Source organism: Cavia porcellus, unplaced genomic scaffold (genome assembly GCF_034190915.1).
Source record: "Cavia porcellus strain 051 isolate PalLab524CR breed Dunkin Hartley unplaced genomic scaffold, mCavPor4.1 scaffold_25, whole genome shotgun sequence".
NCBI lineage: Eukaryota > Metazoa > Chordata > Mammalia > Rodentia > Caviidae > Cavia > Cavia porcellus.
The window spans coordinates 39,260,371-39,286,218 of record NW_026947508.1 but is presented as its reverse complement, the minus strand read 5'-3'; the positions used below and the strand labels follow the sequence as shown (position 1 = coordinate 39,286,218).

The window sequence follows — 25,848 nt, the reverse complement described above, 5'->3', positions numbered from 1 at the left end:
CCAAACTCAGCTTAGAAAGTAATAATTTTCTGAAGACACAAAGTGCTTCAAATTAATATTAACATAACTGAGCTTCACAAACTCATTAAAAAATTTGCAACAGATAAATTCTTTGATTAAATTAATCTTTTACAAAAGCCTATGTTCACCTTCAATAATGGGCTATCCCTACTGTGGTCTATACTAGATGCAGGCATCACCCCCAGCATCTAGAGAAACCACCCAAAGCAAGGAGAGCCCTATTTCAATTACTGTGTACAAAAAGCACACGTCGCATGTTTTGAATAACAAATGCAACTCCACATACCATCTATGTTATTATTTTCTACTACAGATTCATCATCTGCTTTTTCTCCTTCTTCCACATGCACACCTTCCAAGGCATTTCCCAACACACCATTTTCCATTCTATAAAGAGGAAAAAGCATCAAAGATATTAACATCTAGGGGCTGGGGATTTAGCTCAGCGGCATAAGCACCTGCCTTGCAAGCAGGCAGTCATGAGTTCGATCCCCAGTAACAATAAAAATGAAAAAGACAAAAAAAAAAAAAAAAAAAAGATATTAACATCTAGAACCTACTAATTATTATCAAGCAGAAAATGTGCCATAAAAGTGAAAAGTAACTAAGTGGAGATAATATAAAACCATACAAGCTATATGTAATGGCAGACACCTATTATCCTAGCTCATCTAGAAACTGAAAACAAGAGTAGCACAAACACAAGCCCAGTCTGGGCAACTTAATGACTTAGTGAGTGAGACTATGTCTTAAGTAAAAAACTAGGTTGGATATGGTGGTGTGCACCTATTATTCCAGGATTACAGAGACTGAAGCAAGAAGATTGCTAAGAATTCAAAGTCATCCTTGGGCTATATAGCAAAAGCCTGTCTCGAATGAATTTTTTGGTACTAGGGAATCAAACTCATGACCATATACTTGCCAGGCAGGCGCTGCCCTAGAAATTCTTGAAGAACTAAATCTGTATTCATCCCTTTTAATAGGGCAATAATATTCCAAACTCTGTCTTTACACACACTTCTCTAGAGACTCAATAACATTCTAGCACAATTTTCACAGTGAATTAACTGCATGTTCCAAAGATTAGAAACTTACCAGAACAGAGATTAAATGCGTAACAAATCATCTGCTAGTTTGTACACCCTCAACAGACTTTATTCTGTTGGATAACATACAGGAACTTTCAATAGCAAGACTACTTATATTATTCGCTAGACAAGTTCATATACTATTTATTTCAAATTGTCTCTAGTCCTTGTTGAAAGTCACTGGCTTAAACCACCTTTTTGGTTTTGGGGGTTATTTTTTGAGAGTCTCACTACACAGCCTGAGAGTCTCACACTTCAGCCTGGCCTTCAGCTCACTTTATAAGGCTGGTCTTGAACTCGCAATGATCCTTCTGCCTCAGCCCCCTGAGTGCTAGGATTACAAGCATGAGCCACCACACTTGGTTCACTTATAAGGCTTCACTTCTCCATACTGAACTTTGATTAATTACTGATCATCCACTAATAAAAATATTTTTAACAACCCCAAAAGTAGAAACTTCAATACTTTTTTGTTCTTTGTATCAAGTGTCATCCACATCTTCCATTAATATTTCATGCACTCTCAAAACCCACTTTCAGGCGAGGCATGGTAGCATACATACACGTGTAATCCCAGCACTTGGGAAGCTGAGAGGCAGGAGAATCACTGTGAGCTCAAGGCCAGCCTGGGCTACAAACTCAGTTTAAGGCAGCCTGAACTGCATAGTGAAACCTGGTCTCAAAAAGATAAAAAAACAAAACAAGCAAACAAAAAAACACTTTCTAAGTAAAACCAGCCCAACTTAGCTACTGTGAAATCTCAAAGCTAGAAAATATATGGTACCAAACTTCAGTTTACAAACATATCAAGTGAGATAAAACATTCTACTTATAAACCAAACATTTATTTATACAATAAGGTTTAAAAAACATACCTTGCCAACTCCAAAAGTGACTTCCCATAGAAAAAGAAGGCTTCTCCACACTCATTAGCTGTTTCTCCATACTTCTTACCTCTAAAAACAAATAAGCATCTAAAATCTTAACATCTAAAATGTTGCTAGTTAACATCAACAATGCATGAAATTAATGTTACATTTCTTCATCTATATATAATACATATTCTAAATGACATTAATTTGCTAATTAGTATGTAATCCAGGGGACAAATTATGAAAAGATCAGCGAACACCAACCTGATAAAGAGCAAGATCCCTGGAGCCAGACTAAGTACACAGCCCATCCGTAACCCTTAATTAACTGTATGACCTTAAGACAAATTAACACCACACCAGTGTCTTAGTTTTATCACCTATAATATGGGAAACAATATTAGCTACTTCAACAAATAAATTAATGTCTATAAAAGGATTTGAAACAATGTGTAGACAGGCATGGAGCAAACACCTATAATCCAAGCAAGCAGGAGGCCAAGGCAGTAAAATTGCATGCAGTTTGAGGCTAGCCTGAAGTACATGTTTAAAAAAAAAGTAGATAAACTAATGTTTAGGAACTCAGGAGGATGATCTAGAAGGCTCCTGAATTCAAGCCCAGTCTTCATAACAAGATACTGTTTCAAAAAAGCCAACAAAAAAATGTTTACAAATACAGATGGCACTGTATTTAACTTTTAACTATCAATATCCAGAGGAGAGAGGGAAGAAACCATGCAAGTGTGATTAATGGTTGGATGGCAAGTCATGCGCTCCTAATCCTAGCATTTGCTAGGCTGAGGAAAAAGGAACACAGCAAAGAGGCGCATCCTGGGCTACACAATGAGTTCAAGGCTAGCCTTAAGAGCACTGTGACACTGTGTCTCCAAGACAAACAAACAAAAAACAAGTGTGATTAATGGAAAGGAAGAAGTATTATACTCCATCTAATGCAAACGACCAGCTTTCAGGGAATAAAAGACTAGCCAAAGTCATACAAAGTCACACTAATGAGCTGAAAGTGCAGTGACAACAAAGGTCATGTTTAAGCAGTAGTCTTCTACATTACAATAGTGCATTCTTAAATTTTCCTTTAGATTTCCCTTTAGGGTAGGGCAACAGAAATGTAGTGTCTAAGATTTTTATTTCTGCTTAATTTTAACTCATCATTTTTTACATCAAAACACTTAAATACTTATCATTAGATAAAACTGGCTGCCACCCGCTATGCACTCTTTAATATCAAAGCCCCAATTCATTTGGCCCTGGTAGAGATGTACAAAGAGGCCAGAGACTATTATGGATATCCAGGAATAATATACTGCTTTGCATGTTGGGACAGGGAACTCAGGCAGGAAAAAGGTAAGCTTCAAACTTGAAATCCATAAATGCTTCATTATAACTATTTCTTTTATAGGATTCCCTTGCCAAAACTGAATGAAATGTAATCAACTAATTAAGAAACATGACTGAGGTTCAATTTAACTGATAACACAATCACGAGAAACTTACTCAAAAAAACTTTTATATAACAAAACTATTGCTGCCTTACTGGATTTAAGTTAACTCTTTTTTTCTGGCTCAGATATCAAGAACCAGTCTTTAGGTAGAGAAGGATAAGAGTAGATGGCATAGCACCATGTAGCATGCACAAGACCCTGGGTTCCATCTGCGGCACCACAAATTCTAAACTGTGCCTTCAAGGTGGTAGCGATCAACTTACAATCAACTTCAACAGCAGATAACAAAGACTCTAAAGTTTGAAAAATATCATAAGTGTGGGGTGACCAATTACACGACTTGCTTGGAACTAAGTCATTTCCCCAGTCATGGACTTCCTGTGTTCAAACTGGTAAAGGCTTACTGGATTAGCAGTAAAGCACTTATCTAGCATGTCTGAGGCCCTTGGTGCGATCCAGTATTGCAGAAGAGAAAAAAGAAATTTGGACTAGGAACTGTGGCAGATGGTTTAATCCTAGCTACTCAGAAGGACTAAGGAAGAAGATTTCAAGGCTAATCTAGGCAACTTACTGAGAGCCTGGGTCAAATTTTTTTTTAAAGTGGAAGTGGGGGATAAAGCCTAAGAAGAATGTTTGTCAAAGCATATAAAAGGCCCTGGGTCCCACCCTTGGAAAGCAATGAACAAATCAGGACAAGCTGACTCCTTTAATTATTGGTGATCAGAATACAAATTATCTTATTCAAAAAAATCAAAGATTGAATTTGCTCAGATTTTAGATTTGATAATCACTAAGCAAATTCAGTGTAAAACTTTTATTTATAGCAATAAACTCCTACATTAAAAAAAACTGGATAAATTTTTTAGGGTTTTGTTGCAGTGCTACAGAGCAAATCCAGGGCCTCGTGTATGTACAGCAAGCACTTGACAAGTCCTTGTTCTTCACAGTTTCCAACCTTTTCTTTTCTTTCTTTTTTTGAGGTGGGGTTTCACTATTTAGTTCAGGACTTCAACCTCACTGGGTAGCCCCAGCTAGCCTTGAACTCATGGCAATCCTCCTGCATTAGCCTCCAGAATACTGGGTTTACAGGTATGCACCACCACACCCAAATTAAAACAACTCTTTATAAGTGTACTGGCAACATAATATCATAGAAAAACAGGGTACTTACAGGAGACTGGCCGCTTCCTGGAATGCATTGACAGCTGCTGGAATATCTCCCATCACCAGATGTTTCTGTCCTAACCCTAACAGCTTCTTAGCTTCATTATCCACATCCAGACTGCAAGAAGATTGTATTTTAGATCAAATACTGTTCAAATCAACAATCCATAAACTTTGGGACTACCACAACCAAGATCCAGCTAACTCACATGTTTTGTCGCTGCAAAACCAAATCTCAAAGACAATATTCTCAGAAGTTTCAACGTAATATTTTAAAGTTTTATTTACTTCATGAAGTCTCCATTTGTTACTATAAGTAACTACTAACCAAGCAATATAAAGGACCCATTATTTATACAAGCTGTATGAGAGAAAAGAAATAAAATCAAGAAACAGGTAAATAGGACAAGACATGGTCTCAACATGAAGACAATGTGACACTGGCATAAAGTAAGGCAGACAGAGGCCAGGCATGGTGGCACACACTTGTAATCCTAGCACTGGGGAGGCTGAGGCAGGAGGATCACCACAGCCTGAGCTACATAGTGAATTCAAGAGGTTTTAGCAAAAATACAGAGCAATGAGAATTTGCATGCCCTGCTGACAAAAATGTAAAGTGGTAAAATCACTTTAGAAAACAGTCAGGAATTCTTCAAAGTTAAGATTATACATTTACAACAAAAAGAGCAAACTGTTGATAATATATGACAACATAAATCTCAAAATAATCATGTCCAATCAAAGAAGCCATATATAAAAAACAGCAAAACTAGGCAATACATTTAGATTAAATTCTAGAACATACAACCTTATGTACAATGACAGAAAATAAGACTAGTGGTTGCATGGGGAGGAAATGAAGTACAAAAGAGCACAGGTAGTAAGTACATTTATTGTCTTGATATCATCATGGTTTCCAGGTATCCACACATATCAAAACTCAACAGCTGTGGTGGCACATGCTGAGGCAAAAGACTACCAAATTCCAGGCCAGTTGGATCACCTACACCTACTAAGATGGTCTCTTCAAAGAAACAAGAGAAGGGAAAGGGAAAGGGAAAGGGAAAGGGAAAGGGAAAGGGAAAGGGAAAGGGAAAGGGAAAGGGAAGGGGAAGGGGAAGGGGAAGGGGAAGGGGAAAGGGAAAGGGAAAGGGAAAGGGAAAGGGAAAGGGAAAACGAAAGGGGAAGGGGAAGGGGAAGGGGAAAGGGAAAGGGAAAGGGAAAGGGAAAACGAAAGGGAAAGGGAAAGCGAAAGGGAAAGGGAAAGGGAAAGCGAAAGGGAAGAAAGAACGAACGAACGAACTAGTTCAATGCAACTGACCTGAGTTCAACTAGTTCTACTGCAAAAGTAAAGCATCAAAGAAAGGGTTTCACTTTAAAGTAATGTGCAGAGTCGCAACCAGACACTGGAATATAGCATCATAAGGAAAACAAGGAGGCAAGTGGTTCCACTGGAACAAGGAAAAATCTGAAGTGGGAACTGAAAGCCATAGACAACATAAGAGCAAAACTGCAAAATGTTCTGAAGGATATTCTAGAAAGAAATATAAGAACTACAGCTCCATGAATGCCAACAGAAGGAATCCACCAGGCAAAGAAAACAATTAGAGGAAAGGGGTGAAAAAGCAAGGGAGCCAACATGAAAACATGACAAGGGTTAGTCAATACATAGCAGTTATAAACAATTGGTGTTTAAAAAATTGACATTAATGGTTATCAATTCACTATATCAAAAGACATAGACTAATGAACTCAGGAATAGATTTTTAAAATGTATCTTTATAAAGGAATACTACTCAGCCATAAAGAATGATAAATTTGAGGCTTTTATTTTTTATTTTAAAGAGAATAAAACAAAACAGAGGAAAGCATATTAGAACACAACAATACAAGCAACACAAAACAAGACAACAGGAAATCAACAGTGGCTACCATAATGTCTCTTATTTTCTTCAAAATAGCTGTCCATACCTTCACATATAATGGAATCAATAGAAAACAGACTAAAACCAATCAAAAGAATAAAAGCATATCAAAACTTCAAAACCAGGTTACAGAAAACAATGGTTACTATATAATGTCTCATTTTCTTCAAAATGGTCATTCAAACTATCATACATAATAAAATCAAATAAAACACAACAGATTAAAACCAATCAAAACAAAATAAAAGCACTATAGGAATTCAAAACAAGATAGGAAATTGGCTGGGATTTAGCTCAGCAGCATAAGCGCCTGCCTTGCAAGCAGGCATTCATGAGTTCGATCCCTGGTGCCAATAAAAAGGAAAAAGACAAAAAAAAAAAAAAAAAAAAGATAGGAAATCAACAATGGCTACCATGATGTCTCGTTTTCAAAATAGCTTTTCATATCATCACATATAATAAAATCAAGCAATAAAACCAATTAAACAACAGAATAAAAGCATTATAGGGCTTCAAAGCAAGGTAACAGGAAACCAACCACGATTGCCATACATCCCATTATGTTCAAAATAGGTGCCCATGCCAGACACAGTAAAATCTAATAAAACAAGACAGAACAAAACCGAACCTAACAAAATTGTGAAAACAATACAAGAGTTCAAAACAGTGAGAAATTAACAGTGATTAGCACCTTCCTCTCCTGGATGTTTCCTCCCCTATCAGTTTTATAATATCTATTGTGCTTTTTGGATCCCACTAACTCCTTCGATTTTTTTATGGAGTTCAAATCATTTTGGCCAAGAACATGATCTCCAGTTGCATCCATTTACTTACAAAAGCCTCGAGATTATCCTACTTTATAGCTGGGTAGCTTTCCTTGTATGAAAATACCGTATCTTTCTTATCCATTCTGCAGTTGATGGGCAAGCTACCCTTGCTTTTTTCTGGTCTCCTATAGAACAACTCTTTTCTCACTTTTGATTTTCAGTCTATTAATTTCCTTTAGTTAAATGTATTCCTTATATATAGTATATTGATGAATCTGTTCTTGATCCTTCCTGTATTTTTCTATTGGTGAATTGAGGCCATCTACATAATAATTACACTTGAATACATTGGTTTGTCACGCTATTCTTCTGCCATTGGCCCTGTACTTTTTCCCTTTAATTCAAATGCTTATTCTGTTTGGCAATCTGCTGCTGCTGTCCTTGGAACTATGGTCATCTTTATCTCTCTCTAGAATATCCTTCAGCACTCTCAGTAGAGTTGGCTGATAGACATGAATTCTTTCAGTTGCTCCTTCAGTTGTTCTTTATCATGGAAGTATCTTATTCTTCCATCAATTTTGAAAGACAGTTTTACAGGGTACATTAATCTGAGTTGGAAGTTGCACTCCTCCAAGATTTGAAACACTTTACTCCAAACTCTTTTTGACTGGATTCTAATTGGTTTTCCTTTAAAGGTATCTGTCTCTTTTCTATAACACTCTTTAATATTCTGCTCTTGCACTGAATATATGGGATCTTGAGGTCTCAGTGTAGATTTACTTTGGTTATGGCTACTTGGAGAGCTATATGCCTCACTTACCTGTATGTCAGATCCTTTCCCCATGTTTGGTAAGTTTTCTATTACTTCTGTAAATAGTCTTATTTCATTTGTGTTGATCCCCACTTCTTCACTGATACCTATCACTCTTAAATTATGTGTGTCTTGCAGCCCTTTTCTTGTTATTCCTGGTTCCCTGCTATTTCTAAAAAATGAGATTTTTCCTTTCAAGATCACTAGCTCCAATTCTGTCTTCAAGGTCTGAAAGTCCATGTTCAGTCTCTTTCAAGCAGTTTTTCCAGCTTTCAATCAACTTTTTAATTTCCTGAGTTTCTCTCTAAATCTGTTTCATGCATTGTAATTCCTTTCTATATTGTTCATTAAAGGTTTCCACCATATTCCTACTCTTCTTTTTTATGTCTTTATATATACTCAGCCATTCTTTCATTAATTTGTGATTACTTTCTTTTACCTGAGGCATTATTTCTGATCTAACTACTTACTTTTACAGTCTTGCAAAGTTGTTTTTTTACTTCAGTTGCTATCCTTCCTGAGATTTGAGGTGTGTCACTTCCATTTTCTTCTATGACTGTTTCTCACAGTTCTGTGTGGGCAGTAGGTGTGAGATTGCCTTTTGCTCCTTTGTCTTGACATTCTTCTAGGTTCCTCCCAACAAGCTGATTTTAGGGCATCCAGGTTGACTCCCCTTGTGGTATAAGGGAAGGGACAGGCACCAGGTTCCCAGGGAGTAGCAGGTTATGGGGCAGGCTTCCCCAGACCCATGCAGCTACACTGGGGCTACCCCAATGGCCAGGGCTGTGCGGTGGTAAGGCTGTTTCTTCTCTCAGCCTGTGTGTCCTTGATTGCTGAAACAGTAGCAGGCATACAAGAGTGTGTTGTCTGATTCTCTTGGTGGTTGATGGCTACCTGAAAGAAGCAAGGGTCTCCAATGGTGGCCTGCAGGTTCATGGGGCTTACCTAGGTGTGTGTCCCTGCCCACGGCCCGCTGACCATGAAAGGCAAGCCTTTCTGATGGTGGTAGCAGGCAGGCAGAGGCACATCTACCTAGGTCTCTCTGCTTATGCTGATTGCACATGGGAAGCAAGCCTTCTGATGGCGGAGACCAGCAGGCAGAGGCATATCCGGCTTCACTCTGCCCCCACTGGGCGCACAGAGGAAGCAAACCTTCTGATGGCAGCCGAAGTTGAAGCATTTAAATAGATGCAACCAGAAACCACACTCATAAATGAAATAAATCAGACTTCCATGTGTAAACACTGAATTGTCTGTCTTGCTAGGGTAAAAAAATGGAAAAAGGTCCAAAAGTTACAATACATATAGTAAAAGGAAAAGAAACTGCTAAAAGGGAAATTTTATTGTTTCATCAACTTTGCATGCCTGTATCTGGTAGCCTGAGCAATTACTTTGAGGATAACTATGCAATAATAACCACTGTTAAATTCGTATCTTGTTTTGAAATTCTGTATTGCCATTGTTTTGTTGTTGTTGTCATCGTCCTCATTTTGCTTTTGTTGTTTTTTAATTGTTTGTTTGCTTCTTGATTTTAGTGTTTTTCCTCTTTAAAATAAAAAAAAAAGGGGGACTGGGGATTTAGCTCAGTGGCATAAGCGCCTGCCTTGCAAGTATGTGGTCCTGAATTTGATCCCCAGTACCTAAATAAATAAATAAATAAAAAATAAGGGCCTGCCTGGCAAGCACAAGGTTGTGAGTTCAATTCCTGGTATGTATAAATAAATAAATATAAACAAAAAAATAAAGACAGAATGGATCAAGAAGTAAGAATATGCTGCATTCAAGAAATGTATTTAAGGCGCCAGGGATGTAGCTCAGCAGCCTGGCGCACAGTCCTGAGTTCAACCCCCAGTACCAAAACAAACAAACAAAACATCTAATTCAAAAAGAAATTCATAGACTGAAAATCAAGAGAATGGAAAATAATTCTTCATGTGACAGAAAACCGGAAAAAGCAGGGGTAGGTATTCTTTCTATTTGCAGACAAAGTGAGTATCAGGCCAAGATTAATTACAAAAAGAAGGTCATGACGTCCCGTAGAAGAAACAATCCAAGAGGAAAGGATTACAATCATAAATACCAGTATATTCAACTTTATAAAACATAGTAACAGACATGAAAAACCAAATAAGCACAAATACAATTGTACTGGAAGATCTCAATACCCCACTATAACAAAAAGATAACCTAGAGCCAGGCGTGGTGGCTCATGCCTGTAATCCCAGCACTCGGGAGGCTGAGGAAGGAGGACAGTTGCAAGTTCGACACCAGCTTGGGCTACAAAGTGAGCTCAAGGCCAGCCTGAACTGCATAGCAAGACCCTGTCTCAAAAAAAAAAAAAAAATTAAAACTGAACCAAACTTCAGAATACACATTCTTCTTAGCTACACATGGACATTCTCCAAAGTAGACCACATACTGGCTACCAAAACATGCTTCAGAGAATGCAAAGAAACTGAAATTATCCCATGCATACTATCAGACCACATCAGATCACAGTGCAATGAAATTGAAAATCCATGGCAAAAGAAACCACAAGAACTTCATAAACAAATGCAAATTAAATAGCAACCTACTGAAAGACCAATCTGTCACAGATAAAATTGAAGAAGAAATTAGTTTTTTTACAGTTTCTACAGTTGAAAGATACCAACAATACAAAACACTGTAACTTACGGTACACAATGAAAGCAGCCTCTTTTTGTGTGTGTGCTGGGGATCAAACTCACAACCTTACACTTGCCAGGCAAGCACTTATACCACTGAACTAAATCCCTGGGGAAAGCAGTGTTAGGTGAGAAATTTATAGCAGTACATACCTGTATCAGGAAAACAGCACATATAAACAACTTAATGGTTCTTAAACTTCTATAAAAAGAAGAGCAGGCTAAGCCAAAAGCTTATTCAAGGGAGGAAATTATAAAGATCAAAGCAAAAACTAATGCACTGGAGACTAAAAAAAATAATACAATCAATGAATGGATGGAAGAGTTCACTTTGAAAGATTAAACAAAATTAGGAACAAAGATGGCAGAGAGATAACTGGCTACAGAGGCTCCCTGAGATAGTCAACTTAAGAATTCAACATAATAACAGTGTGGGAAGCCCCGAAGAGAGGAAGATGAATTTTCTTGTCCCAAGAAGAAACTAAGGTGAGAAGAACCAATCAAACATACAGTTCTGGTGCTATTATTGGAACAGCTAAAGGTTTAGTGTTCCCACAGCAGCACGCAACTTGCCAAGCCATCTGAGGTCCCACTGCTTTGACCACTGGAGGCACAGGCACACTGAGTTTGGGGGTCAGCCAGCTGAGCTGGCGGGGAGCCTGCAACAACCTGTGGTGAGTGACAGAAGTGGAGCCATTCCACAGAAAGGGGGGCGCCATTGGATGACATTCTGGGACCAGGAAGGACTGGATCAGGCAGGACTAGCAAGTACAAGGGGCAGCAGTGACTTCAGTCAGTTGTTCCCTTCCCAAACAGGATTGGGTCACACAACCTGGCTAAGACCCAATAGGTTATCCAAAATCAATCCTCTATGGCGGTGGCGCACACTAAGGCAATGAAGCCTCAGAAGTTTGACTGACCTGGAGGGGCAGCATAGTAATACAGTGCAGGCCTCAGCAGCTTGACTGATCTGAGGGGGTGGGGGGGCCCAGCATACATTGTCCCTGTTTGCAACTCACTAGCAACTGCAGTGGGAAGGGTCACCTAGCCAACCCACTTCAGAAGAATTGTAACTAATAAAGAAAGAAACTGGGGCCTCCTGGAAGAAACAAAAAAAAAGATGAGAAGAGGAAGCAACAACAAAAAGTCCCCAGGTTCCAACCCTGAGAACATTGACCCAGGACAGGTAAGTACAAAGGAGAATGAGAACAGCAAACATGCAATATCAGACACAGCACCAGTGGACATAAAGAGATATATTTGGGACCTCATAGACGAGTTCAAAAGTGAAATATTTAGCCAAGCAAAGCAAGATAGAAGATTAATAAAAGAGATGCTAAGCACCCCTCAAGAAGACACAGACGGAAGGGAGGAACTCAAACAAAGGAGAGAACCATTTGATGAAGAATATAAAGAAAATATAGAATACATGAAGTAGATTCAAAGAGATTACCAGGAAATTAAGAACTCTATGGAGGGGCTGGGGATTTAGCTCAGCAGCATAAGCGCCTGCCTTGCAAGCAGGCAGTCATGAGTTCGATCCCCGGTACCAATTTAAAAAAAAAAAAAAAAAAAAAAACTATGCAAAGATGGCAAATCTGCTTGAAAGAAACTAAAGATAGATTATCCAAACTGGATAAAAGTTTTTTTAAACTTTTTAAAAATAACAAGGAAACAAGCAGTAAAAATACAAAGGCTAGAAGAATGTGAATGAAGAAGCAGGGGTACAAAGGAACTACAAAGGCTATTTTCACAGAAATAATTAAGGAAAACTTCCCACACATAGGAAAAGGAAATAATATTCTGATGTATAAGTCATACAGAACTCCAGCCACCTACAACCAAAACAGAGCTACACCCAGGCATATAATAATCAAGATCCCAGAAATTCAAAAATAACAGAATATTAAAAGCTATTAGAGACAAGAAACAGATAACCTATAAAGGAAGGCCCATCAGAATAACGGCAGACTTCTCAACACAAACCATCAAGTCAAGAAGAGCCTGGAGTGAAATATTCCAAACCATGAAAGAAAATAAGCTCTAGCCCAGATTGATATACCCTGCTAAACTGTCTCTAGAAATTAATAGAGAAACAAGATGCTTCCAAGACAAAGAGGAACTTGGAAAATTCGCAACCACCAATCCAACTCTATAGAGTATACTGCAGGGCATTCTAGAGAGAGAGAAAAGTACTAGGGTTCCAGGAACAGTACCAGAGAGGCTTCAATGAATGGAGCAGAAAGCAGAATGAAGACGATAAGCAGACAACTGATGGCAAAAAAAAGAGCGTAACAGAAATGAGGCAGGATGGGGCTGGGGATTTAGCTCAGCGGCATAAGCATCTGCCTTGCAAGCAGGTGATCGTGAGTTCGATCCCTGGTACTGATAAAAAGTTAAAAAAAAAAAAAAGGAAAGAAATGAGGCAGGAGGTTGGATATAATCTCTTAATATAGATGGCCCTGATACACTAAATTTAAAAAAAAAAAAAAGACACATGTGAAGTAGATCAGGAGGTAGGGTCTACTGAGATGCTATTTATAGGAAATATAATTAACATGAAAAAGAGTACATGGACTGAAAATCAAATATGAGAAAACAACGCTTTATGTGACAGAGAACCAGAGAGTAGTAGGGGCAACTAGACCAGTATTTGTGGGATAGGTAGCAAAGACAAGCTTTAACAGGTAAAGGAATACAATTAGAGATCAAGTCCAGGAGAGAGAAGGTTCGGAACCACTTAGGTAAATATCAGGTTGCCCCCCAACCCAGTTTAACCAAGGGTCTTGGTCAGATCCCAAAATGCACAGTGTAACCTGGGGAAGTGAAAGGAGAGGGAGAGTCTTAAAAAAGATGGCAAAAGATACTGTTAATAGTGTATCAGGATTTATAACCCACATTACTAGCACCACTCTGGTTAGATAAGATTTTATTCTGTCCCAGTGTCTATTTGCATTAGATTTGAGGGCACAGATAGCTATCCCAAAACATCAGAAAATAGCACAGTAATCATCTTTAATTTCCTATTAACTTAATCTGGAGCCCTATACGACTTATACTGTTTAATCATGACTGATCTTAGTTAAATCTGGTTTGTCTGATTGCTGTTTGGTATCGACAGACTTTATTCAAAACTGATATGATTAATAGTATCTAGTCGGAGAATACAGGCAACTACACTGAAGATGACAAGACTCACTATGATACACATTCTGGTTTCATTACTGCCTGTTTTTGAAGTTTTATAATATATACAAAGTTGTGTTTTTATTAATACTGGTATGTACTGATATATTCAATTATACTATATCTAATGATATAGCCAATTCTATTGAAGATAACAAGAGACAACACAAGAACTATGGTAGAATTCCTTGTACAACAGTCTTATATGTCTTTTTCGTTTCATATGTTTATAGGAATACATTTTGTTTTGTCTTGCTTTGTTTTGTTTCTCCCTCTAATATAGAAAGGATAGAAATACATATTAAGACTCATGCATTTAGCCAGGCGTGATGGCTCATGCCTGTAATCCCAGCACTCGGGAGGCTGAGGCAGGAGGATTGTTGTGAGTTCAAGACCAGCCTGGGGAGGCTGGGGATTTAGCTCAGGCAGCATAAGTGCCTGCCTTGCAAGTGTGCGGTCGTGAGTTCAATCCCTGGTACCAATTTAAAAAAAGAAAAACAAAAACAAAAACATGAAAAAGACAAAAGGGAAAAAAAAAAAAAAAGACCAGCCTGGGCTACAAAGTGAGCTCAAGGCCAGCCTGAACCACATAGAGAGACCCTGTCTCAAAAAGACAAAAAAAAAGACTCATACATGTGTAGAACCTATAAACAGCTTATGAGAACTGATCTTATGACAGATGATGAAATGAACAAATACTTTGAAGAAAAACAGATAATAAAGTACCCAGTGCTAATCCTGGAGTGTCATAATGTAAAACCCAGCAATATACTTTGTTCAGAGTGATATTAGCCTCCTTGGGTTTGTTCAATCTCAACATAATTGAATATATGGATAACTGCATGTATGTTTAAGTGTATAGAATTGATAACCATATTTCTAAGGTTTTGTTGGATAGTTGAACAGAACTGGTTGCAGTCTCACTGTTTGAATGCCCATTTTATATGTTCCATTTTAGTATCTTGAATAACTATTTGCAAGAGGACAATCTGTAATCATCAACGAGTGATTTCTTACTGTTTACTTTTTCTTTGAAAGTTATGTATTATTTCTACCCGTTTTCTGTTGTTTAGTCTTTCTTTAAACTTAGGGAAAAAAAAAAAAAAAAAGACCCTACAGTACCCACTGCTGATCCCAGAGTATCATGATGTGAAATCGAGCAATACTATTATTCTTTGTTCAGAATGATTTTAGCGGGGCTGGAGATTTAGCTCAGTGGCATAAGCACCTGCCTTGCAAGCAGGCAGTCGTGAGTTCGATCCCTGGTACCGATAAAAACAAAAAAGACCAAAAAAAAAAAAAAAAAAAACCAGAATTTTAGCCTGCTTTAGTTTGCTTAATCTCAACATAAATGAAGATATGAATAACTGCATGTATGTTTAAGTGTATAGAATTGATAACCATATTGCTAAGCTTTTGTTGGATAGTTGAACAGAACTGCAGTCTCGCTGCTGGAATTCCCATCTTGTATCTTGAACAACTATTTGTAAAAGGACAGTATGTAAACATCAACTAGTGATTTCTTGTTTATTTTTTCTCTGAACATATGTACTATTTCTATCCATTTTGTTTTATTTAGTCTTTCTTTAAATAAAAATTTTTTAAAAAAGAAAGATTAAATAAAATTGATGGGACTGGTGATTTAGCTCAGCGGCATAAGTGCCTACCTTGCAAGCATGCAGTTGTGAGTTCGATCCCCAGTACCAAAAAAAAAAAAAATTGTTTTGATAAACACTTATCCAAAAAAAAGGAAAAGACTCATTCCCACAATTGGGAATCAAGAGTGAGGGCTGGGGATTTAGCTCAGTGACATAAGCACCTGCTTTGCAAGCAGGCAGTCGTGAGTTCGATCCCTGGGACCAATAAAAAAGAAAAAGACAGAAAAAAAAAAAAGAATTACAGTACTCTGAAAAACAAGAAGATTCAAGTGGATATTAGAAAATGGAAAGATGTCCTGTGCTCTTGCATAAGCAGAACCAATACAGTGAAAATGGTCATACTTCCAAAACTGTTATACAGATTCAATGTAATCCCAATCAAGATTCCAACAGCATATCTCACAGAATTAGAGAAAGGAATCCTAAAAGTCTTCTGGAACCTGAAGAGGCAATTCTGGGCAACAAAAACAAGACTACTAACTATTTGGTGCCATTTCCTTGATGAATGTTAAGGGACATCAGCAGGTTTTTTGGCTTGTGTCTAGATGTTCCCCAAAGCTTCATGTGATTATAGGTGGGGCTTTTTGGATGTGGCTGGATCTAAACTGTGTATACTAGGATTAATTCAAAGTGCAAGGCTAGGATTAAAAGTATGATTAAGGCAGGCAGCCTACTAAGATATAAGGGACAGAATGAACTTCAATGATTGTCACTCACTTGTAGCCTGTCACAGTCTACCATGGACAGTTTCTCCTCTGTGATGCCTCTACCATACCACCATGTCTTGGAGCCAGCGAACTATGAATTGACACCTTTCCAAACTACAAGCCAAATATACCTTTCCTCCTTTAAGTATTTTGTCTTGGTAATGAGAAAAGTAACTGAGACAGCAGGTTTACTCCTCTTTGCTTTTGTAAAATTAGTGGTCAACACAGCAAAAAAAAAAAAAAGTCTCATGACAAAATACAATCTCCATGGATCCCTGGAGAGGTCCTGGGAATCCCCCAAAGAATACAACAAAAAACCATTCAGGCCTAAGAATGTAGTTCAATGGTAGGGTCCTGAGTTGGACCCTAAAAACTTAATAAAGAAATAAATACGGGACTGGGGATTTAGCTCAGCGGCATAAGCGCCTGCCTTGCAAGCAGGCAGTCGTGAGTTCAATCCCTGGTACCGGTAAAAATGAAAAAGACAAAAAAAAAGAAATAAATACAACTTTGAGTACTGTTGAATAAAAGCACCAACTTCCAAAAGGAGAAAGTTATCTAGGTACAGATTCATGCTATAATATTAAGAAATTTCCTGTTGCTTATTCATTAAAAAAAATTTCAATTATAGTAAAATCATCCAGTAAAAGCAAGAGGGAAGCCAGGCGTGGTGGTGCACACCTGTGATCTCAGTATTCAGGAGGCTGAGGCAGAAAGATCAATTGTTGTAACACCAGTCTGGGTTACAAAGTGAACAAGGCCAGGAGCTGGGGATTTAGCTCAGCGGCACAAGCACCTGCCTTGCAAGCAGGTGGTCGTGAGTTCGATCCCCAGTACTGATTTAAAAAAAAAAAAAATAAAGAAAAGAAATAAACAAAGTGAACAAGGCCAACCTAAACTACATAGCGAGACCCTGTCAAAAAAGAGCCCTGTCAAAAAAAAGGCAAGCAAGAGGGTTACTAGAATAGAATGTTTAAGATTATGTGAACAAAGAGTTGTCCAGCAGAATTTGGAGATCACAAGTGATCAACAGAATTAAGTTACTTTTAATTCTAACATTTTAATACAAAAAATCCTGAGGATTGGCCTACTATGCTAGTGCACACCTGTAACCCCAACAGATGGGAAGGCTGAGACAGGAGGAGTTCCTTGAGTCCAAAGCCAGTCTAAACTACACACTGGCTCCACATCTCAAAAACAAAACCTGAAAACATTATTTCCAGCACTCTATACATGTTACAGACAAGAGGTTTAGTCTTTTTTTTTTTTTTTTTTTAATCGGTACCGGGGATCAAACTCACGACTGCCTGCTTGCAAGGCAGGCGCTTATGCCGCTGAGCTAAATCCCCAGCCCCAAGAGGTTTAGTCTTGTTAGCAGTTAAAATAATGAGCCAAGGGAAAGGAAAACTAAAAAGAATTAAAATGTGGGGCTTTAGTTCCTAAGAATCTGTGCCATGTAATTTATCTTACCTTTCCACTTTATCTGAAGAAGTAGAAGGAGCAGGAGCATCTTCAATTCTGTAATAAAAAAAATAGTAAAAATGGAGCTATTTAAGGCTGGTAGTTAAATTCAGAAAAATATAAAGGAATAGAGGTATCATTTATTTATTAAACTCTAAATATAAGACTGGAGAGATAGCTTAGTGGCATAACATCTGCCTAGCATGAGGTCCCAAGTTCAATTCCCACTACCAAGAAGAAGAAAAGCTGGGGCTGGGGATTTAGCTCAGCGGCATAAGTGCCTGCCTCGCAAGCAGGCAGTGGTGAGTTCAATCCCTGGTACCGATAAAAACGAAAAGACCAAAAAAAAAAAAAAAAAAGAAGAAGAAGAAGAAAAGCCAAATATAGACCAACTATTATTGATTTACTTATGTTAATTATCCACTCAAAACTGTGGAATAGAGAATCACACAACTTTTTTTTTTGAGACAGGGTCTCGCTATGTGGTTCAGGCTGGTCTTGGGCTCTCTTTGTAGCCCAGGAGGATCACTGCCAAGTTCCAGTACAGCCTTAACTATCTAGCAAAACAATGTCTCAAAAAACAAAGTTTCCGGAACAGTTCATAGGCATCAAGTATAGTCCTCAGGTCAGTATTACCTTAGCACTAAAACCAAACTAGCACAAAAGACTATTCCACACTTGGCCAACAAAATTTAAAAGCAGGCCTCAAAATGACTACCTGCAGGCATGGTGAGCATGCCGGTAATCCCAGTACTCAGGTGACTGAAGCATGAAGATAAATGAGTACAGACCAACCTGGGCTACATAGTGAGTTTAAGGGTAGCTTGGATTTCATAGTGAGTTCAAGGCCAGTTTGAAATACAAAGTGAGACATTGTTCCAAAAACAAAAAAGAAGGAAAGCTTTTTGCTGCCTTTTTCTTCCTATAGCATTCCTCCAACCCCAAATCAAAATAATTTTTCAGTATCTTTTAAAGATATATAATCCATTTTATAATAGCTGCTTTTTTGTGGGTTTTATTGTTTTTGGATTTTTGTTATTGGTGGCACTAGAGATTGAATCCACAACCTTCATACTGAACTACATTCCAAGCTCCTTTTAATTATTTTAAAACAGATGTTGACAAATTGTCTAGGTTAGGTCCAAACTCAAGGTCATTCTGACTCAGCCTCTAGAGTACTGTCTGTAACAGGTAAACTAAATCACAGATAAGGTCATGGTCATGGTGTACTATTGGTACTATTATTAAATCTCAATTCTTCCCTACTTTAGAAAACCCTTCCTTAATATAATATAAATTTGAAGAACTAGAAATTTCATCTTTCTCACTGACTTCTTCCAGTTCCCACATCAAAACAGATAGGAACATGTATATCAAAACAAACCAGCAACACAGTGAAGAGGTAACCCACAATCTGTAGTTTTTTGAGACCAATTCTCTCTGAAATTCAGGTTGGACCTGAACTTACTATGTAACCCAGACTGGCTTGGAACTCCCAGCAATCCTCCTGCCTCAGTCTCCCTGCTGGAATTACAAGCAAACACCACCATGTCCAGTAAGAGACAACCCAATGTGGGAACATTTTTAATCAGGTCTTCCTTAAAGGACTAATATTTAGAATATATAAAGAATTCAAAAAACCAAACCCTACCCCAATTTAAAGACCTAATCCAAAAATGGGCACCCGATATAAATAAATACTTCTCAGATGAAAAAGTAGAAACAGAAAATTAAAATATGAAAAAGTGTTCAACATCAGTGGTCATTTCAGATGCAAATGAAAACAATGCTGTAATTTCATCTCACTCCAGAAAGGGTAACCATCATCAAGAAATCAACCAATGGGGCTGGGAATATAGCTCAGCAGTATAAGTGTCTTCCTGGCAGGCGCAAGGTCCTAAGTTTGATTTCTGGTTCCCTCCTTCCCCCCAAAAAAAGGATAGAGAGAAAAATCAACTAATAACAAATGGTGTGGGGCTGTGCAGAAAAAAAATAAACTCTTCTCCATCAAGTCTCAAAAAAAAAAAAATAGATCAGCCTAACTACAGAGTGAAACCTTGACTGAAAAAAACAATGAATAGGGGCTGGAGATTTAGCTCAGCGGCATGAGTTCGATCCCTGGTACCGATAAAAAGGAAAAAAGACAAAAAAAAAATGAGTAAAACAAATGAAAACTTTGCAGCTGCTCTCCAGTGCTAACATCACTACCTCAGCCCTAACATTACTGCCTCAGCTCCATCTTAAATCGACAGTCAACAAATTTTCATAAAAAGCACACACCCTGGGGCCAGCGCTATAGCTCAGTGGCACAGCACCTGTTTGGCAAACTCAAGGTCCTGAGTTCAGATTCCTGGTTCCAAAAAGGAGGGGGAAAAAAAAGCAGCACACACCTGGATCTCTCCAATATGCAGTTCACTATACAATGGGTTCACACACTTATAAAAATCTCAGATGCCCTAGTTGAGTGAGGAGCGCAAGCTCAGGAGGTAAACTAGAGGTACAGGGTAGCCTTAGGCCTGCTGTAGCTGACTCATTTCCGGCTGTGCAGACAGCCAGTGGGGACTGTCATAGAAGACTGATAAATTCTACTCCATCTAATTTGTTTCAGGAAAGGCTACTTAGCAAATATACAGAGAAATGGACAGCAGTACTAGGGAATCAAACCTCGGGGCCTTAGCAATGTTAGGTAAGTGCTCTACCCTTGAGCTACAACGACCCATAGAATTTTAACAATCAATAGCAGGAGAAAAACCTAGTGGAAAAAATTAATGGGCATAAGTAAACTCACAGAAAATGAAACACAAACACACGTACCTGTTCCTCATTCTTAGGAAAAACAAAATGGGAAGGCTTTTATCTACAAAATAATAAAATATGAACTGGGCAGCACACATTTGCCACCCAAGTATTAAGAGATAGAAGATGTAGGATTTTCAAATTCTAGCCCAGCATAAGCAAGTTAGTGAGACTGTCTCAAAACATAAAGAGCATGGTGCCACATGCCTAAACAATGGCGCTAGTAACAAAAGCAAACAACATAGTCTGATTGAGGATTTCTCATCCAAATTTTTTTCTCTTTACTATTTTACCAATTTTTAACCTTTCAATGGTTAAAACAAATTATAATGAGCGCCTTTTTTTTTTTTTTTTTTTTTTTTTTTTGAGACAGGGTCTCAGTGTATAGACCAGGCTGGCCTCAAATTTATGGCAAACCTCCTGCCTCAGCCTCCCAAGTGCTGGGATTACAGGCATGTACCACCATGCTCGGCCTAAGCATTCTTACCTAAAGCCTAAAGTAAAGTTTTTTTCTTTACCTTGCCCTAAACAACTCAGAAGATTTATTTCTTAATAGTTCCACCAGTTAATTTACAGGTACTTAACTGAGATGTGCCATTTTTAATGTTCTCTTAGGCTAACTAGATAGGTAATTTCCTGCCAGTTAAGTCTTTGGAAGAGAATTAGGCTAACTAGAGTCAGGTAATTTCCTGCCAGTTAAGTCTTTGGAAGAGAAGAGGAAGCGAAAACTGAAATACTAGGACTTAAACTGGAGCGTCGCTTAATTTCTCTATCTTCATCTAGAGTACTTTCACTTACAGAAGACATTAAATACCACTTTACACTGTATTCATGTATATCAAATAAATTTTATTCAGAAACCATCAGGGCCAGGCATGGTGGTCCACTTCTGTAATTCCCAGCACTTGGGAGGCAAAAGCCAGAGAATCACCATAAATTCCAGGCCAGTCTGAGCTAACTTACAGAGTTCAAGGCTAACCCACTTGTCTCAAAACAAAACCTGGGCCAGGGGTCTAGCTCAGCAGCCTAAGTGCCTGCCTGTTGAGTTCTATCCGTGGCGCCAAAAAACAAACCTCAACACATATAATCGCTCATTTTTAGTTTACATTTATGGCTAAAAAAAAAACTTTTTTTTTCTCCAGGCACATACAATCTGTAAATGACATTACAGAAAATTAAAGGTTAGTTCACTAATAACCTAACAGGCTAGAAATAGATGACCTCCAATATACAAGAGAAATTTGTTCATACTTTTATTACCTATTAAAAACACACACCTTGGGCCGCGGATTTAGCTCAAGGCATAAGCCTTGCAAGTGCATGGTTTTGAGTTCGATCCCCAGTACAAAAAAAAAAAAAAAAAAAACACAACACACACAACTTTTAAGTACTGGAGGGGTTAAGTTTCCCTCCAGTACTTAAAAGTTAGAATATTGACTACTAATTAGGTAGCACCGTAAAAGGGAATTTCTTTTTTTTTTTTTTTTTTTTTTTTTTGTCTTCTGAAGCAGGGTCCCTCTACCCTCTATAAAACATAGCCCAGGCTGGCCTCAAACTCTCAGTGATCCTCCTGCCTCAGCCTTAGCCTCCCAAATGTTCTGATTATAGACTAGCACCACTACTCCCAGCGAGAATTCTTTGTGTAACAGATATACAACAGAACTATCTTGGCTCCATTGAACCAATGTCGAAGAGCTGGGCATGGTGGCAAATGCCTGTAATCTAGACAGTCAGGAGGCAGAGGAAGGAGGATTGCCACAAGTTTCAGGCCAGGCCAAACTAGAGACACTGTCTCAAAAAAAAAAAAAAAAAAGTAATAAATAAGAAGCCAGGGATACAGCTCAATAGCACAGCACCTGCCTGCCTAGTATGGGGTCATGGGTTTGATTTCCGGTACCAAAAATAAATACATACATAAATAAAAATTCCCAATTGATTTTAAAGGTAGTTTGAGAACCACTGCTTTTCATGACCAACTAGGAAGGGCAGAGACAAAAAAAACCTCAGATTAACTACATTTAAAGACAATTAAACTGTGGGTGGAGGTTGGGTGAGAGATATAGCTCAGTACCTGCCTGGCAAACTCGAGGCCCTGAGTTCGATTCCCAGTACCAAAAAAAAAAAGCAAAAATCTGTAAGTAAACCTCGGGTGGTGGCACACCTCTGTAATTCCAGCTCTCTCAAGGCTAAAGCAGAAAAGATCGCTGAAAAAGACAGAGACCACCCTAAGTTACATTAAGTTTATGGCCTTTCTGTATTTTGTTTCAAAAAATGTAGTTTGTTTCAAAAAAAAAACAAAAAAGGAAGGCAGTCAGGCAGGTAGGGTTGGTTATAAACCGATAGGAAAAAAAAAAAATCAAGCCAGGTGTGGTGGCGCACGCCTGGAATCCCAGCACTCGGGAGGCTGAGACAGGACAGAAGGATAGCTGGGAGCTGGAGGCCAATTTGAGCTACAAAGTGAGTTCAAGGCCAGCCTGAACTGCATAAGTAAATCTTATCTCAAAAAAAAAAAAAAAAAAAAATCAAACCCATAGCAACTTTTTCTTTTACAGGATAAGCGACTAACAAGTCCACAAGAGAAAGAAACAAAACCAGGCCCATAAAAAAAAATATGCAAAACAGCACTATGTCCACGAAATGATGATGTTTCTATTTATTATTCAAAAGTTGCTTATGCTTGAATGGAACTGTACCGCTTTCAAAGCAATAGCACCTTTTTTTTTCCTTCCACTTGCATACCACCCACTCTGCAACAAGTGAAAGCTAAGAGCTCCATGCAGCGCGGAGCGCGGAAGCTGCCAACCCGACAACATATCCCAGGAAGCAGCCTGACTCCTGCCCAAAGTCTGAAGAATACGATGCTCCTCAACACAGGCAGGGGCACTCTCACAGTAGGTCTTGATACCTACGTTGTGAGGGAAGCACAAAGTGAGCAAGGTGGCAGCAGGACAGATAGAACGCAACTCAACGCGCGGAAGTTTAAGCAGAATGCTGAAGCCTCCCAGTCCCAAACAATGGAGTTTTCCCGCCTCCTTAAGGCTCCGCCCCCTGCTCCACAGCCGGCACAAGACCCCGCCCCCAATGCCCCGCCCCCTTGATCCCACGGGTCCAGCCTCCTTCCTCGTTCTTTTTTTTTTTTGGCGCCAAATCTGTAGGTCTCATTCCCCGGGTGTTTAGGGACTCAACCGGAAGGCGCATACTACAAGCGCTCGGGCGGCAGAAGCATAAGGGTAGATCGGCGCGGCGCAGACCAGCCTCCTTCCCGGCGACCCCAAGCAGGGGGATGAAGACAGGGGCCAGAGAGTGCCGCGGCCCCCGGCAAGATGGCGGCCGAAAAAAGCAGGGCAGGGGGCGCCAGCCGCCCGCTGTTACCGCTCGCTCTTGCGCGGGCTCTTTGCTAACGGAGTGTTGCTCCGCTGTCTAGACGACTCCCCCCCGACCATCAGCAGCAGCTCCATAGAAAGCAGTCCTCTCTCCTCTTGTCTAAAGTCTCCGACGGAGCCCCAGCTCACCAGCCCTCCCCACGGACTCTGCCAGTGCTTCGAAATCGTCGCGGTCTCCCTTACTTGTCAGCGGAGACTAGATCCGCAGCGATGGCAGCTGTAGCTGTGGACTCTGTGGCCATCGTTCCCCTGCGGTGCTGGGCCTCTGGGCGGAAACGAGCCTGTGAGGTAAACGAAGGGAATTTGGGATACCACAGCCTCACTTAGAACAGAAAATGGCAGATTGGAGACCCCGCGCGGCCAGAGCTCCCTTATATACTAGGGCTCTTGCCCCGCCTATCTACTTCCGGATTCCCCCCCTCAGTTTAAAGGGCCAGGACTCAAGTCGCCTTTCTATCCCAAGGACACTCCCAATCTCCTTATTCGGCTCTGCAGGTTACCTTCCCTCTCTTTCTCGCTTCTCCTCTCCCAAGCAACTTCCTGCCTCTGTAGCAAGTAGCTTAAGAAGAACTAGAATTTTGATACTACAACTCCTGACAGGGTGTCAGTCTGCAGCTTCACAGAAAGTGAAGCGTGTACTGCTCTGCATACGTGAAAGAAGTTGCTAAAGGACTCCTTCTGGTTCGCACACCCGAGAAGGTGACAGAGATTTTCTCTGTCTCCTCTGTCTTAACGGATAGATATGCAAGTGTTGAGCACGGGTCCAGCAGTAACGGCTAGAACTGACCTCGGTGAGAGACGAGTGGCTCTGAACCTCAGCAACTACTGACGCAAAAAAGATGCTGCTCTAGAATTGGTTACATCTGAAACCACCGCGTTTTTTTCAAAGTCGGGCTTTCAGCGAAAAGAGGCTGGCCCCTCCCTCTGAGCTCGTCCCCTTTGGCTAACCCAATCCACTGATGCTATCCTCCTAGGTCCCTCCCAGATTCCTAAACGGCTAGTTTTTCCTAGCGGTCTGCTACCATTCAGGGCTACCATCATTCAGTGTTTGCCACGTGGGGGTCACTGTGCTTAAATGCTCTAAGATTATTAATATTTAACAGTGGGCCCCACAAATACATGCGTTACTTTTTTACTGTGAATTTTTACTTTAACATTATAGTAGCCGTCTGCGTGTCTCCATACCTTTCCCTGAGGGATACAGGAAGTAATGTTTGTGTTTACTCACTTGGTACAATGAAAGGCAGGTGTGTGTATAAGTGCAAAAGTGTCAAACCAGGATTTACATCCGCTGCTCTGTGGATCAGTTTTTGTGTATGTTTACCTGACCATCAGAGACAGCATAATACACTCACATCACTCAAGAATTTGTTGGGTTTTTTTTTTAAAGTTTTCTTTTTATTTTATTTATGTATTTTTGGTAGTAGTAGCCTATTCAGTACAATGGCACATGAAAAAAAAGATTTGCAAGTTTTTGTTTTTGTTTTTTTTTTTGAGGCAAGGTCTTGCTATGCTGTTCAGGCTGGCATTGAGCTCACTTTGTAGCCCAGGCTGGGTTGCAATAACCCTCCTGCCTCAGCCTCAGAATTACAGGCTGTGCCACTATGCTTGGATCAGATTTGCAACTTTTAAAGATCAAAAGTGAATCATGGACTAGAGATCTTTAGCTCAGTGGCCTAAGCACCTGCCTGGCAAGCACAAGATTGTAAATTCAATCCCCAGTACCAAAAAAAAAAAAAAAAAAAAGTGAATCATCAGATTATTCATACATGGATAATAAAGATGAACCATTATGATAACATGAACCATACATGTTTTCATAACAGAAGAGTGGTATGACTATAATGATGACGACTTTAACATATTTAGCTAGTTGAACTGTT

General features: G+C 39.3%; 1 protein-coding gene across 2 annotated transcripts in view; it reads right to left on the bottom strand.

Annotated features, from left to right (window-relative positions):
• The window catches only part of Nasp (nuclear autoantigenic sperm protein), a 33,056-nt gene extending 8,705 nt beyond the window's left edge, over positions 1-24,351 (bottom strand). The window contains exons 1-5 of one of the 2 annotated variants that reach the window (XM_063236377.1): positions 24,149-24,351; positions 17,796-17,843; positions 4,613-4,723; positions 1,985-2,065; positions 308-408 (exon numbers count right to left, since the gene is read on the bottom strand). In XM_063236377.1, the coding sequence (XP_063092447.1) occupies positions 308-408; positions 1,985-2,065; positions 4,613-4,723; positions 17,796-17,843; positions 24,149-24,207 (400 nt within the window). In that variant the 5' untranslated portion in view covers positions 24,208-24,351. The remainder of the gene's footprint in view (positions 1-307; positions 409-1,984; positions 2,066-4,612; positions 4,724-17,795; positions 17,844-24,148) is intronic. The other variant, XM_063236378.1, reaches the window with a different exon arrangement.
• Positions 24,352-25,848: the final 1,497 nt, after the last annotated feature.